We start from the raw sequence: 15708 nt of genomic DNA on the forward strand, positions 1-15708 counted from the left end.
AGCGACTTTCTTGTCTAGGTGCGTGATGTCAGAGAGTTCCGCGTTTAAACTCGCACCTACTGCGTCAGCATGTAATAGATATCACTGAGGATGTCTTTGATTAGCACTGATACCACAGCTACATTATTATATATAGGTATTATTTTCCATGGTATGATCAAGCGCCGAAACCTGGCTGCTAACAAAAGTCTTTGGCAATCCGCGGCGCATGCATGTAATAGATATCACCGGGGGATGACGCCATGGTATGATCAAGCGCCGAAACCTGGCTGCTGACAAAAGGAAGTTCCGCGTTTAAACTCGCACCTACTGTGTCAGCATGTAACAGATATCACCGAGGATGTCTTTGATTAGCACCGATACCACAGCTACACGTATTATTTTCCATGGTATGATCAAGCGCCGAAACCTGGCTGCTGACAAAAGTCTTTGGCAATCCGCGGCGCGTGCATGTAATAGATATCACCGGGGGATGGCGATATACAAATGATTAGCGCAGACACACAGCTGCGCGCATCCATGGCATGAATCATGAGGTCAAGCGCCTAAACCTGGCTGCTGACAGCGACTTTCTTGTCTAGGTGCGTGATGTCAGAGAGTTCCGCGTTTAAACTCGCACCTGCTGCGTCAGCATGTAATAGATATCACTGAGGATACCTTTGATTAGCACCGATACCACAGCTACACGTATTAATTGGTATGAGATCAAACGCCGAAACCTGGCTGCTGACAGCGACTTTTTATGATATATAAACGGTCCGGAAGCCCGCTGTACCACAGGAGATTTTATACGAGATCGAGAATTAAGAATACGTTGGGACCCACGAACACATCGTTAGACAAGAAGTTCGTATTTATCATCCAGTTTCTTCGTGTCCTGATAGGCCTTAATATTTCCTTAGCAAGAATGAATTATTACACTCCTCAGGAAATGTCATCCACCAAGAAACAGCGAAGCGTGTAAGTACTACAAAGTTATCGTATATTTTCCTTTACCATTTTCCACATTTAATTGTATTTTTCAAACAGTTTTAACAATCGTCGTTACACACCGTATGTTCATCGAAGCAGTTATACGCCATCCGTTCCTCAAGATGAAACTGTATCGTGCAAGAAACAGTGTGGTGACGTGTGAGTACCATAAAGCTACTGCATATTTGCACACATTTTTTACACATATAATTGTATTTATTTTACTTTATACATTCTTTCAGTTCTGATGATGAATCTCATAACCCACCGCGCATCATGTGCAGGAGGTTACCGCTAACATCTACAGCATTCAAATACATAGATATTGGGATCAGAGTAGTACCTCGTGCATCCTACGTAGAAATAATTCTCGGCGATAATCAAGGACATCAGATGGAGTTAGATCAATCAATTTGGAAAGAATACAGAAATAATCAATCAAAAATAGACCAGCTGCTAAAGGCAACAGATGCGTCATCATCGTCAGCGATACAGCTTAATCATTTAGCTATAGAACTAGTTAGAACGCGCCACGGAAATATTGTAAAAGTAACATCAAATAATACTTCTATGTACATGAAACCATCAACCATATCATTTTTATTTGAACTGGAACACTGTGTAGACCGCATATATTTTCAACTGTATGAAGATCTAGAAACTGTACATGAAAGCTTCGAAGAACTCGTTGTGCATGTACAAGATATGTGGATGAGTGGCGAAAAAAAAATGCGATACACCGAACGATGCAGTTAGAATCCTACACGACAAGTACTATAAAAATTCAACCGAAAATTGTGAATTTATTTCGATCATAAAGTGCGAATTAATGGCTTATGCCGTGAAAGAAATTCTTGCCGAAGCCCATAAGCGGGGTGATGTATTTTGATAAATTGAGATAATAAAATGAGATTAAAATTTTTTAATGACATTCATTTTCTTCCACTTCCAATCCATGCGTATAAGAATAGCGCGAATCAGTATATGTTCACAGATTACGAGAATAATTTTGTGTAATAAGGGGTTTGGGAATAAAAATAAAAATCATTGACATATTTGTACATTAAAAATTGGGATCGAGCGTCGAAGCCCGACTGCTGAGAGCGACTTGGGTCAAGCACCGAAACCAGGCGGCCGACAGCAACTTTCTTATCAAGGTGCATGATGTCAGAGAGTTCAGAGCGTTTATACTCGCACCTACTGCGTCGACATGTAATAGATATCACCGGGAATGTCTTGATGGTAGACGCGGGATGAGACAGAGGATCGAGCGCTGATACACAGTTTTGACAGAGGCATTATTTGCTAGATGCAGAGTTACATGTAATAGATATTGTCGGAGACGTCTTGATTAGCGCAGACGCCAGGGTGTGCATATTAATTTCCTTGGGATCAAGCACCCGCACAGACCTGCTGACAAAGATGGTGCGGGATGGGGTAAATGATATGAATGTGACATATATAAATGGCCTGAAAGCCTACAAAACCGCCACAGTAGGAGAACTGAAATCACCTGGAAAGAAACAGTCAGAGGATTTTTTATTTTAACTCCGAAGGAATTTATTTTAACACGAAGGAAAAGGTAAGTTCAAATTATTCTTTAGATCAAGCTCGTCACCGCTCAGGTCTAATGAATTTAATGTTTACAGAACCATGCATGCGGCCTCCTGTAGATGAGAGGAGCGAAGCGGAGAGGCTGGAATGGTATGGCCCCATAGACGGGGACATACCCGAATACTATGAGGCATACCACACATATATGCAAGGTATATGCATAAAATCATCAAGCAACGAGTAGATATTTATTAGTGATGATGGAGACAAATTACGGCTATGCAGCCATTGTTATAACCACATGGGCAGGCCAAACAACTATATGTCGAGAACCTCGTGGCATGGATTTTGTGCCCCGGTTCAATATATATCAACATTAAAATCATACTGTCATGGGTGCGGCAAATTTATAATGAACGCCATCCCGGCATTCTTATGTCGAGACTGCCTGGAGACATTTATAGTAAACCAGCGCGATTATGAAATAAGTAGGTTATATAGGAAAAGCTTGGAGGAAGAGGTAGTCATAAGGTATTTGTAAGATAAATTAAATTAGTATAGGGATCGCTTTATATAACTGTTAAATATGCCTGCTATTCTTGTTTTTTATATTTACTTTTAAGATACTTTTAATTTTTATACTTTTAATTTTATAAAAGTAGTTGTAAGATATTTATAAGATACTTTTAAGTTATTTTTAGTAAAATAATTGTATTTTTATATATATTAAAAAATTTATAATTAGTAAAAAGAGTTTTTCTTTCTCTTCCCTTTCCCAAGTACATAATAAGAAGCAGCGAGAAAACGCGAACCGTGATAGACATGAACGAATCGAGATAGGCGCGAAACGTGATAGTCGTGAGCGCGACAGGGGGAGCGATAGGGCGAGACAGGATGCGAGGAAGAGGATGCAAACAGGGAGAGAAGGAAATACGAGTGGAAAAAAAATAGACATCGTTTCGATATATAATATATTTTTGCTTACAGCAATTAAATACACTTCATAACACATGTTGTACATGTTTTTTATGGTTAGACCACCAATTGTAAAGTTAAAAAACATTTTGTAAAGCACAATTTGTTACATGTTTCTTGCAGTGAAAAGTATGTGCAACATCCAATTTATTTAGAGATGGTATGTCCTCATAGTCTACATCAATAGTTTCAATATAGACATCTCCTCTCGCGTCATTCAAGAGCATATCCTTCAGCCATTCTCGTTGTTCATGTCCTAGCAGTAATGCCAGCACCATCCTGCAAGACAGGAGTTCGTATTACTTTCTTTGAATCCTCGTCGCGCTTTCTTTGCAGGTGCGCGGCGGGTTTTTTTTCGCTGACTGTTATCATGGGCCGGCCGCGTCAGGTGTTCCTATATCTATTCTTTTAATTCTGTCACCTGTAATTTGCTCGTCGTGAGCTTCAGTCTCGTTCAGTCGCTGGTCTCCATCATGACGGCTTCACGAGCTACTTGCCATGCGGGCTTTGTCGTGTGTCGGCGATGCCGACGGTTTTTTCGGCCGTTGTACTGCTCGGCTTGTCACCCGCACGAGGACGAACGGCGTAGTGCCGTGGACGCGGGGCCTGTGTCCGACTTGGTGGAGGGTTCTAGCTGGGAATCTTCCCGCGCTACTGGACCTGTCCGGGGTTCGCCGCCTCCCCCGGCGTACGACCCACCCCATACCTACTCCGAAGCAATTGCTTACCGGGCGGGATCCGTTTGCGTCTCCATCCATGTTGCTTCGGGTGCTCGCTGGGTGTATTTTCGTTGAGGTGAGTGTCGTGGTCACTTTTCCCTTTTTACTGTGATTTCGAAAGCCACTCTTCGTTATATATGTCTATCTGTCTGTTTCGTTTACAGATGCTAGCTCAGCGGCTATCCGTGGCGGTGGTGGTGGTGGTGATGCGGCGCATTCCTTCCCGGGTCCGTCGGCGTCTACAAGTGTCGTCATTTACTTAATTCATACTTATACTTTAATTCATACTTATACTTTTTTATTTCTTTCACTTGTAGCTATATATAGTTTTGATGGCATTTTTGTATACATCGTCTTTTTCCTTTTTCTAATTATATATCTTTTTATTGAATTGTTTTTCTCTAGTTCATTTATCCTAGCCCGTATCCTTTATTCCTTTTCCTTCCCCCTTTCCTTGTAGTCTTAAGTAACGTATTTTCTTCTTAATGTTTTACAGAGTGTTTGAGACGGTTTACGTGTACCCGTAGGCTACTCGCGTATCTGACTCTGTCGTCATTATTTACCAGACATTTCAGTCCCTGTAATCCCATTAGAACCGAATTCATGAGACGTTGAAATGTAGTGGGGGCATTTTCCAACCCATATGGCTTTCGGTTATACTCATAATGGCAACAGGGCGTAGAGAACGCCGTTTCTTCCTTATCTTCTTCGGCCATTGGTATCTGGTGATACCCAGCTGCTAGATCGAGAGTGGTGGAATCCTTCGCCTTTCCTAGTTGATCTAGGATATTCACTATACTAGGTATAGGAAGTGGATCACCAACCGTTAAATCATTTACTTTTCGGAAACTATTCCATACTACCACTATTCGTAATTTCGGGTTTCCATTTGCACCAGCCTTCTTTGGTACGACTAAGTAAGGGCTCCTTCCATTGGCTCGCACTGGTGCAAATAATTTCGTTCGTCAACATATCGCGTACCTGCCGATTCCCTTCTTCTTTATGATTTTCTGGCAGGCGATATGATCGCACATTGACCGGGGCACTGTTTGCTTGCGTTGCAATATTAAGTTTCACAGCGCTCGTACACGTCAGGGTTCTCCCTCTGCGTGGAATACAGTATTGACATTTTTGCAGATTTCTATAATGGTTTTCCTTTCCTCGGCATTCAAATGTCCGGTGCGCAATCGTTTAATTACCTTCTCACGGCGTGATATGTTTCCAGCACTCTTTCTAACCTGTTGTTACGGCGGAATTTGATTGGGGTATGGCGCGCGTGAGAATGGCGTCGTCAGGAGTGGTTGCGAGTCTCCTCGCCAGGAGGGCTATGGGCGGCGTGCGTGTGCAGAGCGTTAGTGTGCCATCGAGAGTGTGTGTAGCGTTAGATTAGTGAGGCGAGAAGGGCGGTTCCGCAGCTCTGTTCGGCAAGGTATATCATCGCGATTACGATCCTGTATTCGAGTCGTCTGGCAATTAAAGTGAATCTCAGCAAACCAGTGTGGTTATTCTGCTACAAGCGTGGTTCACTCCTCGCGAAGCGGAGGAGTGAATAATATTCAAGTCGGAGGCGGATCAGGATAAAGAATCGGAGGAAATTGAAAACAAATACTTTCGATTAAAGGGCGCGATGGAAAGAATCGTAAAAGATAGAACGGTTAGGGCGGATGAGGGAATGTTAGACCGCACAGTGATACAGGCAAATGGAGCGGTCAATAATGACCTCGGCAGAGCCTGCGTTCCAGCATTCAACGCTCAAATTAAACTACCGCGGATAGAATTGCCCAGATTTTCAGGGGCATATGAGGAATGGCACTCATTCTATGATATGTTCGGTTCATTAATTCATTCAAATAGAGATCTTAACGATACTCAAAAACTTCATTACCTGAAATCCTTCTTAAAAAGGGAGGCCGCCGAGGTCGTGTCGTCGCTAGAAATGACCGGTGACAATTATCAAGATGCATGGGATAGGCTTAGAGAGAGGTACGATAACAAAAGGTTTACCGTTCAGAACCACATCAGGGCTATCTTTGATTTACCTGTCGTGAAAAGGGAAGACAGTGTCGTTATCCGACAAATATTAGACGGCGTGTTAAAGCACACGAGAGCTTTACGCTCATTGGACAGACCCATCGAGCATTGGGGCGACTTGTTAGTTCACATCGTCACGAGCAACCTAGATATGAAGTCAATAAAAGAGTGGGAGAACTCGATCGAGTCCACGCGAGTTCCTACGTTCGAGGAGTTAATAGAATTTCTAAAAAAAGGTGCCAGACGTTGGAGGCGGTTTCAAAGGTAGGAAGGTCGAATAGGGCCAATGCTAACTCGTTACAGGATAATGTGCAAAGGTCCAAAGGCTGTAACGTAGCCGCTACCAAATTTAAATGCTCATATTGCCAAGGAGATCATAGTGTTTACTCTTGCAAAGATTTTAAGGGTCTATCGGTAGACGAGCGCGTAAAATATATAAAATCAAAGGGTTGGTGTTTGAATTGCTTGAAGGGCAAGCATATGGCTAGGGATTGTTCGTTAGACGGATGCAAAACATGCAGCAAGCGGCATAATTCCTTACTGCATCCAGAGAGTCCCAAGGGTGAATCGAGCAGCGAATCGAGCCTCGGAAAGGCTAAAGTCGTTGCGGATAAAGAACAAGGGAACAGTGCGGCGTGTGGACATGCCTGTTCCACGGGATCATACCGGTCGAGTCAAATGTTGTTGTCTACGGTTTTGATTAAAGTAAAGCATAGCGATGGTCATTTTATCCAAATCAAAGCTCTTCTTGATAGCGGGGCGGAATCTAGTTTCATAACGGAATCTCTAGCGCAGCGTCTAAAACTAAGGCGTAAGGCTGCGCATATAGAAATCACAGGTATTAATCAGCAGGTGTCCAGGGCGTTGGAAAATACCGAGGTAGACGTTAAGTCTAGGTTCGGATCTCACGAATTTACGGTGCAATGTATAATTCTATCTAACCTAACGAGAAGGGTTCCTTACGTAAAGTTAGATAAGCAACAATTTAATATTCCGGGTAATATTAGGTTGGCAGATCCGCGATTCAACGTTCCTTCGGAAATCGATTTAGTGATAGGAACCGAATGGTTCTGATGTGCGTAGGGCAGATCAATTTAGGTCCTGGCAGACCGATATTGCAAAAAACCGTGTTAGGTTGGTTGATAGTCGGAACGGTGACGACGGGAAATTTAGGACGCAAGCGATACGCTTCCTGCAACCTGAGTAGCGTCCGAGAACTGGATGAAGCACTACGGCAATTTTGGAAAATTGACGACATTCCTGTGAGAGGGGAGTCTACCATTGATGAGTTGGCCTGCGAGGAATTCTTCGAGAATACGTACGAACGGAACGCAAAGGGAAGATTCGTAGTCAAGCTGCCTGTAAAGGAGGACGTTATGAAGCAAATGGGCGAGTCGAAAGATATTGCTCGACGACGTTTTTTATCGTTAGAAAGGAGGCTAGATAAGGATCATGATCTGAAGAAAGAATACGTTCAGTTCATGCAGGACTATGAGAGATTAGGCCATATGAAACAGATAGATGAGCCACGAAACGTTAGATTCAGGATTTTCTTACCGCACTAAGCTGTAGTGAGAAAGGATAGGACATCCACGAAGACCCGAGTCGTATTCGACGCCTCGAGTAAAGACAGCAAAGGAGTATCCCTCAATGACGCGTTGCGCAAGGGTCCGACACTTCAGTCTGATTTGTTCACGATAATTCTCATGGTTTCGCTGTCATAGGTACATCTTGACCGCAGATGTTAAAATGTACAGGCAGATACTGGTGCACGAAGAGCATACGCCTCTTCAGACGATCTACTGGAGGGAGAATTCCACCGAAACCATGAGGCTGTACGAGTTGGTCACGTTGACCTACGGTACAAAACCTGCGTCTTATATCGCAGTCAAATGCTTGCAGAAGTTGGCGAAGGAAGAAGAGGATAGATTTCCTTTGGCAGCAAAGGCGATAAAAGAAGATCTTTATATGGACGATCTGTTAACGGGTGCAAGTACGGTGGAACAATTAGTGGCACTGAAGTGCCAATTGGAAGCGCTATTAGAACAAGGTGGATTCGAGCTGCACAAATGGAATAGCAACGTTGAAGATTTAGGCAACAAGGACACGCTGGATCTTGGGGAATTTGTCGAGTCAGAACCCCACCGAGGGGCAAAGTTACTGGGTATAGGTTGGCTTCCCAAAAGAGATGCATTGTATTTCACAACCCCGAAAGGTCAAAGGGAGGATCGGATTACTAAGCGAACCATACTGTCTGAAATGGCTCGATTATTTGACCCTCTGGGTTTGGTAGGCCCCATAACTACGTCCGCGAAAATGCTGATGCAGAGTCTATGGGATTGACAAAATAGGTTGGGATGATTCGGTTCCGATGCATATTCAAACTTCTTGGTCAACGTTCAGGTCGCAGTTGTCCGAGTTGAGTTCCATAGAAATACTGAGGCTGATGCAGGGCTTCGACGTGTGTCAGGTTCGTTTACATGGATTTAGTGATGCGAGCGAGAGAGCATATGGAGCTTGCGTGTATGTGGTGTGTCGGCACTCCAATCATAACGTTGGTTCCACACTAGTGTGTTCCAAGTCCCGAGTCGCGCCTTTAAAGGCTATATCCCTACCAAGGTTGGAATTGTGTGGGGCATTGTTGTTAGTTAAATTGATGAAAAAGGTTGCGGAAGCCGTGAAGGTTGACATTTCAGAGAGGCACTATTGGACGGATTCCAAAATAGTTTTAGCTTGGATAGGTTCGCCTTCCAGGAGGTGGCAAACATTTGTGGCAAATAGGGTGAGCGAGATTCAGGATAGTTCGTCTCCAAACGAGTGGCGCCACGTAAAGTCACGGGATAATCCTGCCGACATGATATCTAGAGGGTCAACTCCCGCGCAGTTGAATAGCTCTACGTTATGGTGGGAAGGTCCGAATTGGTTAAAAACTGAGACTGATTTTTCAGAAACTGAAAGCCGTGGTGCGGATCTGGACGGTATACCCGAAGAGCGCAAGGTGGCGTCGATGGCGATAGCTATAGTTAGTAATACCGTCGTGGAATTCGACAAGTTTTCTTCCTACTCTAAGTTGTTGCGTGTCGTGGTTCACGTATTGAGATTCATAAGCGGTTTGAGAAAGCGCGCTAACACGGATGCGACAGAATATATTTCTTCGGTAGAGTTAAGGGAGGCGCGAAATGTAATAATTAGATTAGTCCAAGCAGCGGCTTGGAACGACGAAATCCGTAAATTAAGCGATAACCAGGCGATCAATAGAAACTCTAAGTTAATTGGTTTGAAACCATACATAGGCAAGGACAAGCTCGTGAGGGTGGGCGGAAGGTTAGATCGTTCGTCATTGGATGAGGACGCGAAGCACCCACTGATTATTCCGTCCGAGCATTACGTCACCAAACTAATTGTTATGGAGAAACATAATAAGTGTTTCCATGCTGGGCCTACGGCTACGTTGGCGGCAGTAAGGTCTGAGTTCTGGCCGATTTCCGGGCTAAGCGTCGTGAAGAAGCATTTGAGAAATTGTGTGGTGTGTCGCAAGGCGGACCCGATGCCATATCAGCAACTGATGGGGCAACTTCCGGAGGCGCGAATGCAAGTGTCAAGACCATTTGCAAGGGTAGGAGTGGACTACTGTGGACCCTTATTCGTGAGAGACCGTGTGAGAAGAAACAGTAAGCAGTACAAAGCTTACGTGGCTGTATACGTGTGCATGGCAACGAAGGCGGTCCACATCGAACTAGTGGACGACATGACCACTGAGGCGTTCATAGGATCCCTGAAGCGATTTACGGCGAGACGAGGATTACCGTCGGACATTTATTCCGATAATGGCAGGAACTTGGTCGGGGCAGAAAGAGAGATCCAACGAATTCTCAACGATCCTCAATTTAAGAAGAGGATCCCTGAACACTGTTCCGTCGAGAGTGTGAACTGGCATTTCATCCCAGCTAGAGCACCGCACTTCGGCGGTCTCTGGGAGGCGGCAGTCAAGACTATGAAGCGACATCTAAAACGAACAATAGGAGAGGCGTCGCTCACTGTAAGCGAGATGATTACGGTCTTAACCCAAATCGAGGCGATCATGAACTCGAGACCTATCACTCCGCTTTCTGATGATCCGCGGGATTTGGAGGCGTTGACTCCCGCGCATTTTCTTATTGGCAGTTCGATGGCAGCGTTACCTGAACACGATCTACAGGAGGTACCGACGTCTAAACTGTCCAGATGGCAGCACTTCGAACAACTCCGTCAAAGGTTTTGGTCGCGATGGTCGCGGGAATATCTGTCCGCGTGCCAGCAGCGGTCCAAGTGGAAAACTTTAAAGCGCGAAACAATACGCGCGGGACAGCTAGTGATGCTAAAGGAAGATGAGGCGATGCCATACAAATGGACGATGGCGAGGGTGTTGGAGACGCATCCGGGCGTCGACGGAGTAGTGCGCGCCGTAACGTTGCGTACTGCTAAGGGGCAATATAAAAGGCCCATAGTAAAGTTGGCACCTGTGCCTTGTGACTAACTGCAATCGATCTGCGATTTATGTTCTTGAGGTCTTAGAGACCATTCATGTAATACTCTGCGTTAGGATAAGATTAATTTTAAGAAAAATTATACCAAAGCGTTAGTGACTAAGTTAGTTTAAGAATTCTGAGAATTGTAAACCTTTTCAGAAGCGGCTGGTTATAAGTTTAGTTGTGTGTTGTACACTTGAGAGATATGGTTGAAAACGTGTTACCCGTTTATCAAGGCGGGCGGCATGTTACGGCGGAATTTGATTGGGGTATGGCGCGCGTGAGAATGGCGTCGTCAGGAGTGGTTGCGAGTCTCCTCGCCAGGAGGGCTATGGGCGGCGTGCGTGTGCAGAGCGTGAGTGTGCCATCGAGAGTGTGTGTAGCGTTAGATTAGTGAGGCGAGAAGGGCGGTTCCGCAGCTCTGTTCGGCAAGGTATATCATCGCGATTACGATCCTGTATTCGAGTCGTCTCGCAATTAAAGTGAATCTCTGCAAACCAGTGTGGTTATTCTGCTACAAGCGTGGTTCACTCCTCGCGAAGCGGAGGAGTGAATAATATTCAAGTCGGCCTTACGAACCGACAGTACACCTGTGCTGCATTTATTTCTTCTGTCTCCCTCAGCCCAATTTCCACAAGTTTTACTTGCAGCATTGGCTTGTAGGGGTACAGCTTCAAAGTTTTCCGTCCTATGTTAACTTGTTTTTTCCCATAATCGCATTTTACTTTATGTCTCTTCACGAAATCTACTCCTAGAATTCTGTCATACTCCATGGGAAAGTCGTCTTTGACTACATATAGCGTGTGCTTTATTTGCAGTTCGTCTAAGTTTATCTTGGTGTAAATCTTGCCTATTGTTTTCACCTTATGGCCTGTTATCCCCGTAAGCGTTATCTCGTCTTCTTCTATTATTGTTTTCCCTTTCAACTGCGCTACCTTTATCAAGGAACAGCTATGAATGCCGACCTATGTTCGCCCATGGGGCGGCTACGGCCACCTTCCGATGCTTTATTTGTTGCGTTTCTGCGAATTCGTTAAAATCTCGCGACGTGAATGCCGTACCTCGGTCCGACACGACTTCCGACGGTCTGCCGAAGGTATCGAATATATTTTTTAGTAAGCTAATCGTTTCTTTCGATCCCGTAGATTTCGTGGCATGCAGCCACGTGAACCGAGTGAACGCGTCGACCGCCACTAATATGTGCCGGAATCCGTCGGCGGACTCAGGCAACGGGCCGAGGCGGTCCACGTGCACCACTTCCATTGGCGCCTCGGGAAGGGGGACGAGCTGAGTCTCGCCCTCGAATCGATTCGAGGCGCTATTCGCCATCACGCAGGTGAGGCAATTCCCCACGTAATCGTGGACGACCTTCCTCATGGACGGGAACCAGAAATTTTTCGAGATGCCCATGATTGTTTTTTCGGCTCCGCAGTGAGCCATCTCGTCATGGTGGGCTCTTATTAAACTGGCTATCATTGAATCTGGTACCACGAAGCGTTTCTGGTTCTCGTCCTTCTTATAAACTAAGTCATTTATTAACTCGAATTTTTTATCCTCTCTGATTTCTAATTTTTTACTTGTCTCCAAAATTTTAGGATCCGTTAGCTGCCGCAGCTCCAACTCCCGCTCGAGAGGCAGTTCGTGCACATAAGCCGTACATCGACTTAAGGCGTCCACATGGGACATGCGCTTGTCTGGACGGTGAGTTAATTTAAACCTATAATTTTGGAGAGCGAGCGTCCATCTCGCTATTCGCGGGTTGAGGTTCGCCTTATTCACCGCTTACACTATCGCGTTACAATCTGTAACCACGGTGAACTCCAACCCGTAAAGGTACAGATGGAAACGCTCGATTGCCCTGACTATTGCTAGCATTTCGAGCTCATATCTGTGATACCTGTTCTCAGCTTGATTCGTGCTCTGGCTGTAAGAGGCTACCGGGGACCACTGACCGTTTTTCTGTTTTTGCAGGAGAATTCCTCCTAAGCCCGTGTTACAGGCATCCGTATGCAATTCCGTCGGCGCGGCCGGATTGTATAATTGGAGCACCGGGGGTGACGTTAACTCCCGCTTTAATCTTTGAAACGCGTCGATACAGTGGTCGTCGAAAACGAATAGTACGTCCTTTTTTACTAGCTCTTGTATGGGCTTCGCAATCTGCGCGTACCCCTTAATAAACCACCTAAAATAATTTGTTAAGCCGAGGAATCTTTGAACTTCTAATACCGTGCGTGGTTGCCTGAAATTTTTAACCGCGTCGGTATGCCTCGGACTTAACGTTATTCCGTTCGCGGATATTACGTATCCTAAAAATTCTATTTCTTTTCTCAAGAACTGACATTTCTCATAGTTCAGTTCGAATCAGTGATGCCAGAATGGACGCGCTTTTTAGCGCATGCGCGTCGATTTGAGGCTCACTGAAGTACCTACTACGGACAAATAGGTGTATCGCTAGTCGCCCGTAAGAAATTTTCTTGAAGAAAATTCTAAATGATAATTTTTTACCGGCGGTAGACCGTTTTAACACCGACACATCTTTCTGTCTGCATATAACTATACTACATTATACATATTAATATATAAAAAAACATCTATCCTCCTGTACGACGACGGCCGATGAGTTCAGACAGGTCTTGCGCCCATTATACCAATACTGACACGCCACTGGATATCTGCCATTTCTACTGCGCATGCGCTGAAAAGCGCGTCCATTCTGGCATCACTGGTTCGAATCCGTATTTTTTCAGAGTCCGAAGGACCGTTTCGACATCTTCAAGACTTCGGTCGACCGCGAGGCTATTACACGTCGTCCATGTACACGAGTACTTTATCGTCGCGGAGAAGCGGGTTAAGTATTTGCACCAGCCGCTTCTGGAACTCCGCGGGCGATTCGCAAAAACCAAAAGGTAGTCTGTTAAATTCATACTGCCCGTCCGGCGTCGCGAACGCGAAGTATTTCGTGGAATCTTTATGTTGTACTCTAATCTGGTGAAAACTATCTTTTAGGTCTAAGAGTGTGAAAACGGACCTGTCGGTTAACCTAGCCAGGCACTCTTCAATAACTGGGAAAGGGTATCGCTGCCGCTCGACTCGTGCGTTTAGCGGTCTCAAGTCGACTCAGAGTCGCATTTGCCCGCTCCTCTTACGGACTGGCACTACCCCTAGCACAGTACGGGGAAGTGCTAGTTTTCACGATTCCGCGAGCCAGCAGGTCATCTATGATGGCCCTGATTTGGAGACGTTCCGCGTAGGCAAATCGCCTCGGTGAGAAGGAATATGTCGAGTTGTCTTTTAGCCGGACCTGAACTTCATAATCGTCCTCTACCGGTCCGTACTCAGTTTTGTGGACGCCTATTATTATGTCCTTCAACCGTTGCTGATCTCTGTATTCTAAATCTCTGACTTTATTTTCTAGTGTTTCCTCTAAGGCCTCTGGAAACTTCGACTCGACATACAAGGGCAATTGGGCAAACAACCTAACGCTCTCCTTCTCACCTTGGCTCGACGGTTTAAAAATCAAGGTGAGTTTCTGTTGCTGCAAGAACTCTCTTCCCAAAATAATATCTCCTTCAAATATATTATCTTTGAGGACATGTAAATTTACCGAGAGTCCTTTGTTCGCGATCTGTTTCAAACTCAGCTTGACCTTCGCCGTTCCTATAATCTCTAACGCGTGATCGCTTAAATTTCTAAGCCGACTTTCATACGGGGCTAACTCTAAATTTAACGGTTTTATCCATCGCTCATAAACGGTATATTTCGCGAATGACACAGGGCTTCCTGTATCGACCAATGCTAGCAAGTTACATCGCTCACCATTGATGTCTTCTACTCCTACCAGAGGATCGGTGATCTCTAGGCGGTTCCCTGGCTGATCCACCGACGCTACGACCTCGTCTGCCGATGACGGCTCCTGCATCACGCTCGCTGCTGCCCTGGCCGTTGCTGACGACGTTCCCGGCTTCTCATCCTTCCGCTTCAGGGCCGGACATTCGAACCGCCGATACCCTTTCTTTTTGCAATAAAAGCAGCTTGGCTCGGCTTGGCAGTCCTTCGTCAAATGGCCCTTACCCCCGCAGTTCCTGCATGGAGCTTCCTTGGGCTTAGCGCTCGTTTCAGGCGGCGTCGGTTTCCGCTCCGTGTCCACTACCCCTTCCGCGATGACTCTCATCCTCTCCAGGAAGCGGTTTAGCGGGTCTGTGGCCATGGACAGCGCTGTCGCCTTGACCGCGCTGTTCGTGATTCCGCCAATCAGGAGCTGAATGCTATCTTCCTCCGGTAAGTTGAGCACTTGGATAAGCGCCAACTTCTCTATCGCGTATCGGTAAAATGTCTCTTTGCCCAGCTGCCACTTCCGGGCTTCGATTTTCTGCATAGATTTATAGAATGGTATTTTTCTCTCAAACATTTTCTTCATCTCTAGGCGCAGTCCGACCCAGGACTCTATGGCTGCTCTATGGCTGCAGGACTCTGCTCCCGTCTGGAGCTCGTACCACCTACGAGCGGATTTGGTCAGCCTGCTCAAGGCTGCCAAGAGCGTGGCCCCGTCCGACGCTCCGTGGACTTGGGCGACCTTGTCCACCCGATTCGCCCAAGCTTGGATGTTGTCATCCTCTCCTCCGGCGAACTACGGTATCTGCTGCGGAAGGTAGTTCACCAGACTTCCTGTCGGTAGACTGCTTCCGGAACTTTGGGCCGCCAACGGGCTGCCTATTGGAGTCGTGGCTGACTCCGCCCGCGCGGCTTCCGGGGGTTTGTCTCTTCTTGTCTGGTTCGTATTGTTCATGGCTAACAGGCATCAACCGCTCGAATTGCTCCTGTTGAGCCGCTCTCTGCCTCTCGAATTGTTCTTGCTGCTTTTTCTCAGCTTGTTCTCTCCTTTTTTCAGCCTGCTCCAGCATTCCCTGTACGGACTACAGAACTTGTTGCAGCAGGATCGCCGGTACCTG

The 15708-nt window shown here is 45.8% G+C and overlaps 3 protein-coding genes across 4 annotated transcripts; all 3 read left to right on the top strand.

The window, feature by feature from the left end:
• Nucleotides 1-5847: 5847 nt before the first annotated feature.
• LOC105556895 lies at nucleotides 5848-7816 on the top strand. The gene is made up of 3 exons (XM_012004006.1): nucleotides 5848-6515; nucleotides 6569-7130; nucleotides 7259-7816. The coding sequence occupies exons 1-3, from the start codon at nucleotides 5848-5850 to the stop codon at nucleotides 7814-7816; spliced, it is 1788 nt and encodes a 595-aa protein (XP_011859396.1).
• An 806-nt stretch (nucleotides 7817-8622) lies between these two features.
• Nucleotides 8623-10767, top strand: LOC105556896. Its single transcript, XM_012004007.1, has one exon. It carries the CDS (start codon nucleotides 8623-8625, stop codon nucleotides 10765-10767), a length of 2145 nt encoding a protein of 714 aa, XP_011859397.1.
• Nucleotides 10768-13066: 2299 nt separating this feature from the next.
• On the top strand, nucleotides 13067-14611 carry LOC105556894. 2 transcript variants are annotated; one of them, XM_012004005.1, is made up of 3 exons: nucleotides 13067-13665; nucleotides 13766-14280; nucleotides 14534-14611. In XM_012004005.1, exons 1-2 carry the CDS (start codon nucleotides 13376-13378, stop codon nucleotides 14025-14027), a joined length of 552 nt encoding a protein of 183 aa, XP_011859395.1. In that variant the 5' UTR covers nucleotides 13067-13375; the 3' UTR covers nucleotides 14028-14280; nucleotides 14534-14611. The 2 variants fall into 2 exon arrangements, with proteins under 2 accessions (XP_011859395.1, XP_011859394.1); XM_012004004.1 differs by lacking the exon at nucleotides 14534-14611 and having other exon boundaries at nucleotides 13766-14086; nucleotides 14175-14359.
• Nucleotides 14612-15708: the final 1097 nt, after the last annotated feature.

This window comes from Vollenhovia emeryi, unplaced genomic scaffold (assembly GCF_000949405.1).
Source record: "Vollenhovia emeryi isolate VEMERY1.0 unplaced genomic scaffold, V.emery_V1.0 DF939722.1, whole genome shotgun sequence".
NCBI lineage: Eukaryota > Metazoa > Arthropoda > Insecta > Hymenoptera > Formicidae > Vollenhovia > Vollenhovia emeryi.

Bases quoted from the DNA above. Each gene is read 5' to 3' on its own strand.
- LOC105556895 (XM_012004006.1), top strand. From the start codon at position 5,848: ATGGAAAGAATCGTAAAAGATAGAACGGTTAGGGCGGATGAGGGAATG. The intron at 6,516-6,568 runs GTAGGAAGGTCG...TAATGTGCAAAG, and splicing joins CGTTGGAGGCGGTTTCAAAG to GTCCAAAGGCTGTAACGTAG. The intron at 7,131-7,258 runs GTAGACGTTAAG...GGGTAATATTAG, and splicing joins GGGCGTTGGAAAATACCGAG to GTTGGCAGATCCGCGATTCA.
- LOC105556896 (XM_012004007.1), top strand. From the start codon at position 8,623: ATGCATATTCAAACTTCTTGGTCAACGTTCAGGTCGCAGTTGTCCGAG.
- LOC105556894 (XM_012004005.1), top strand. From the start codon at position 13,376: ATGAGTTCAGACAGGTCTTGCGCCCATTATACCAATACTGACACGCCA. The intron at 13,666-13,765 runs GTAGTCTGTTAA...ACTATCTTTTAG, and splicing joins CGATTCGCAAAAACCAAAAG to GTCTAAGAGTGTGAAAACGG.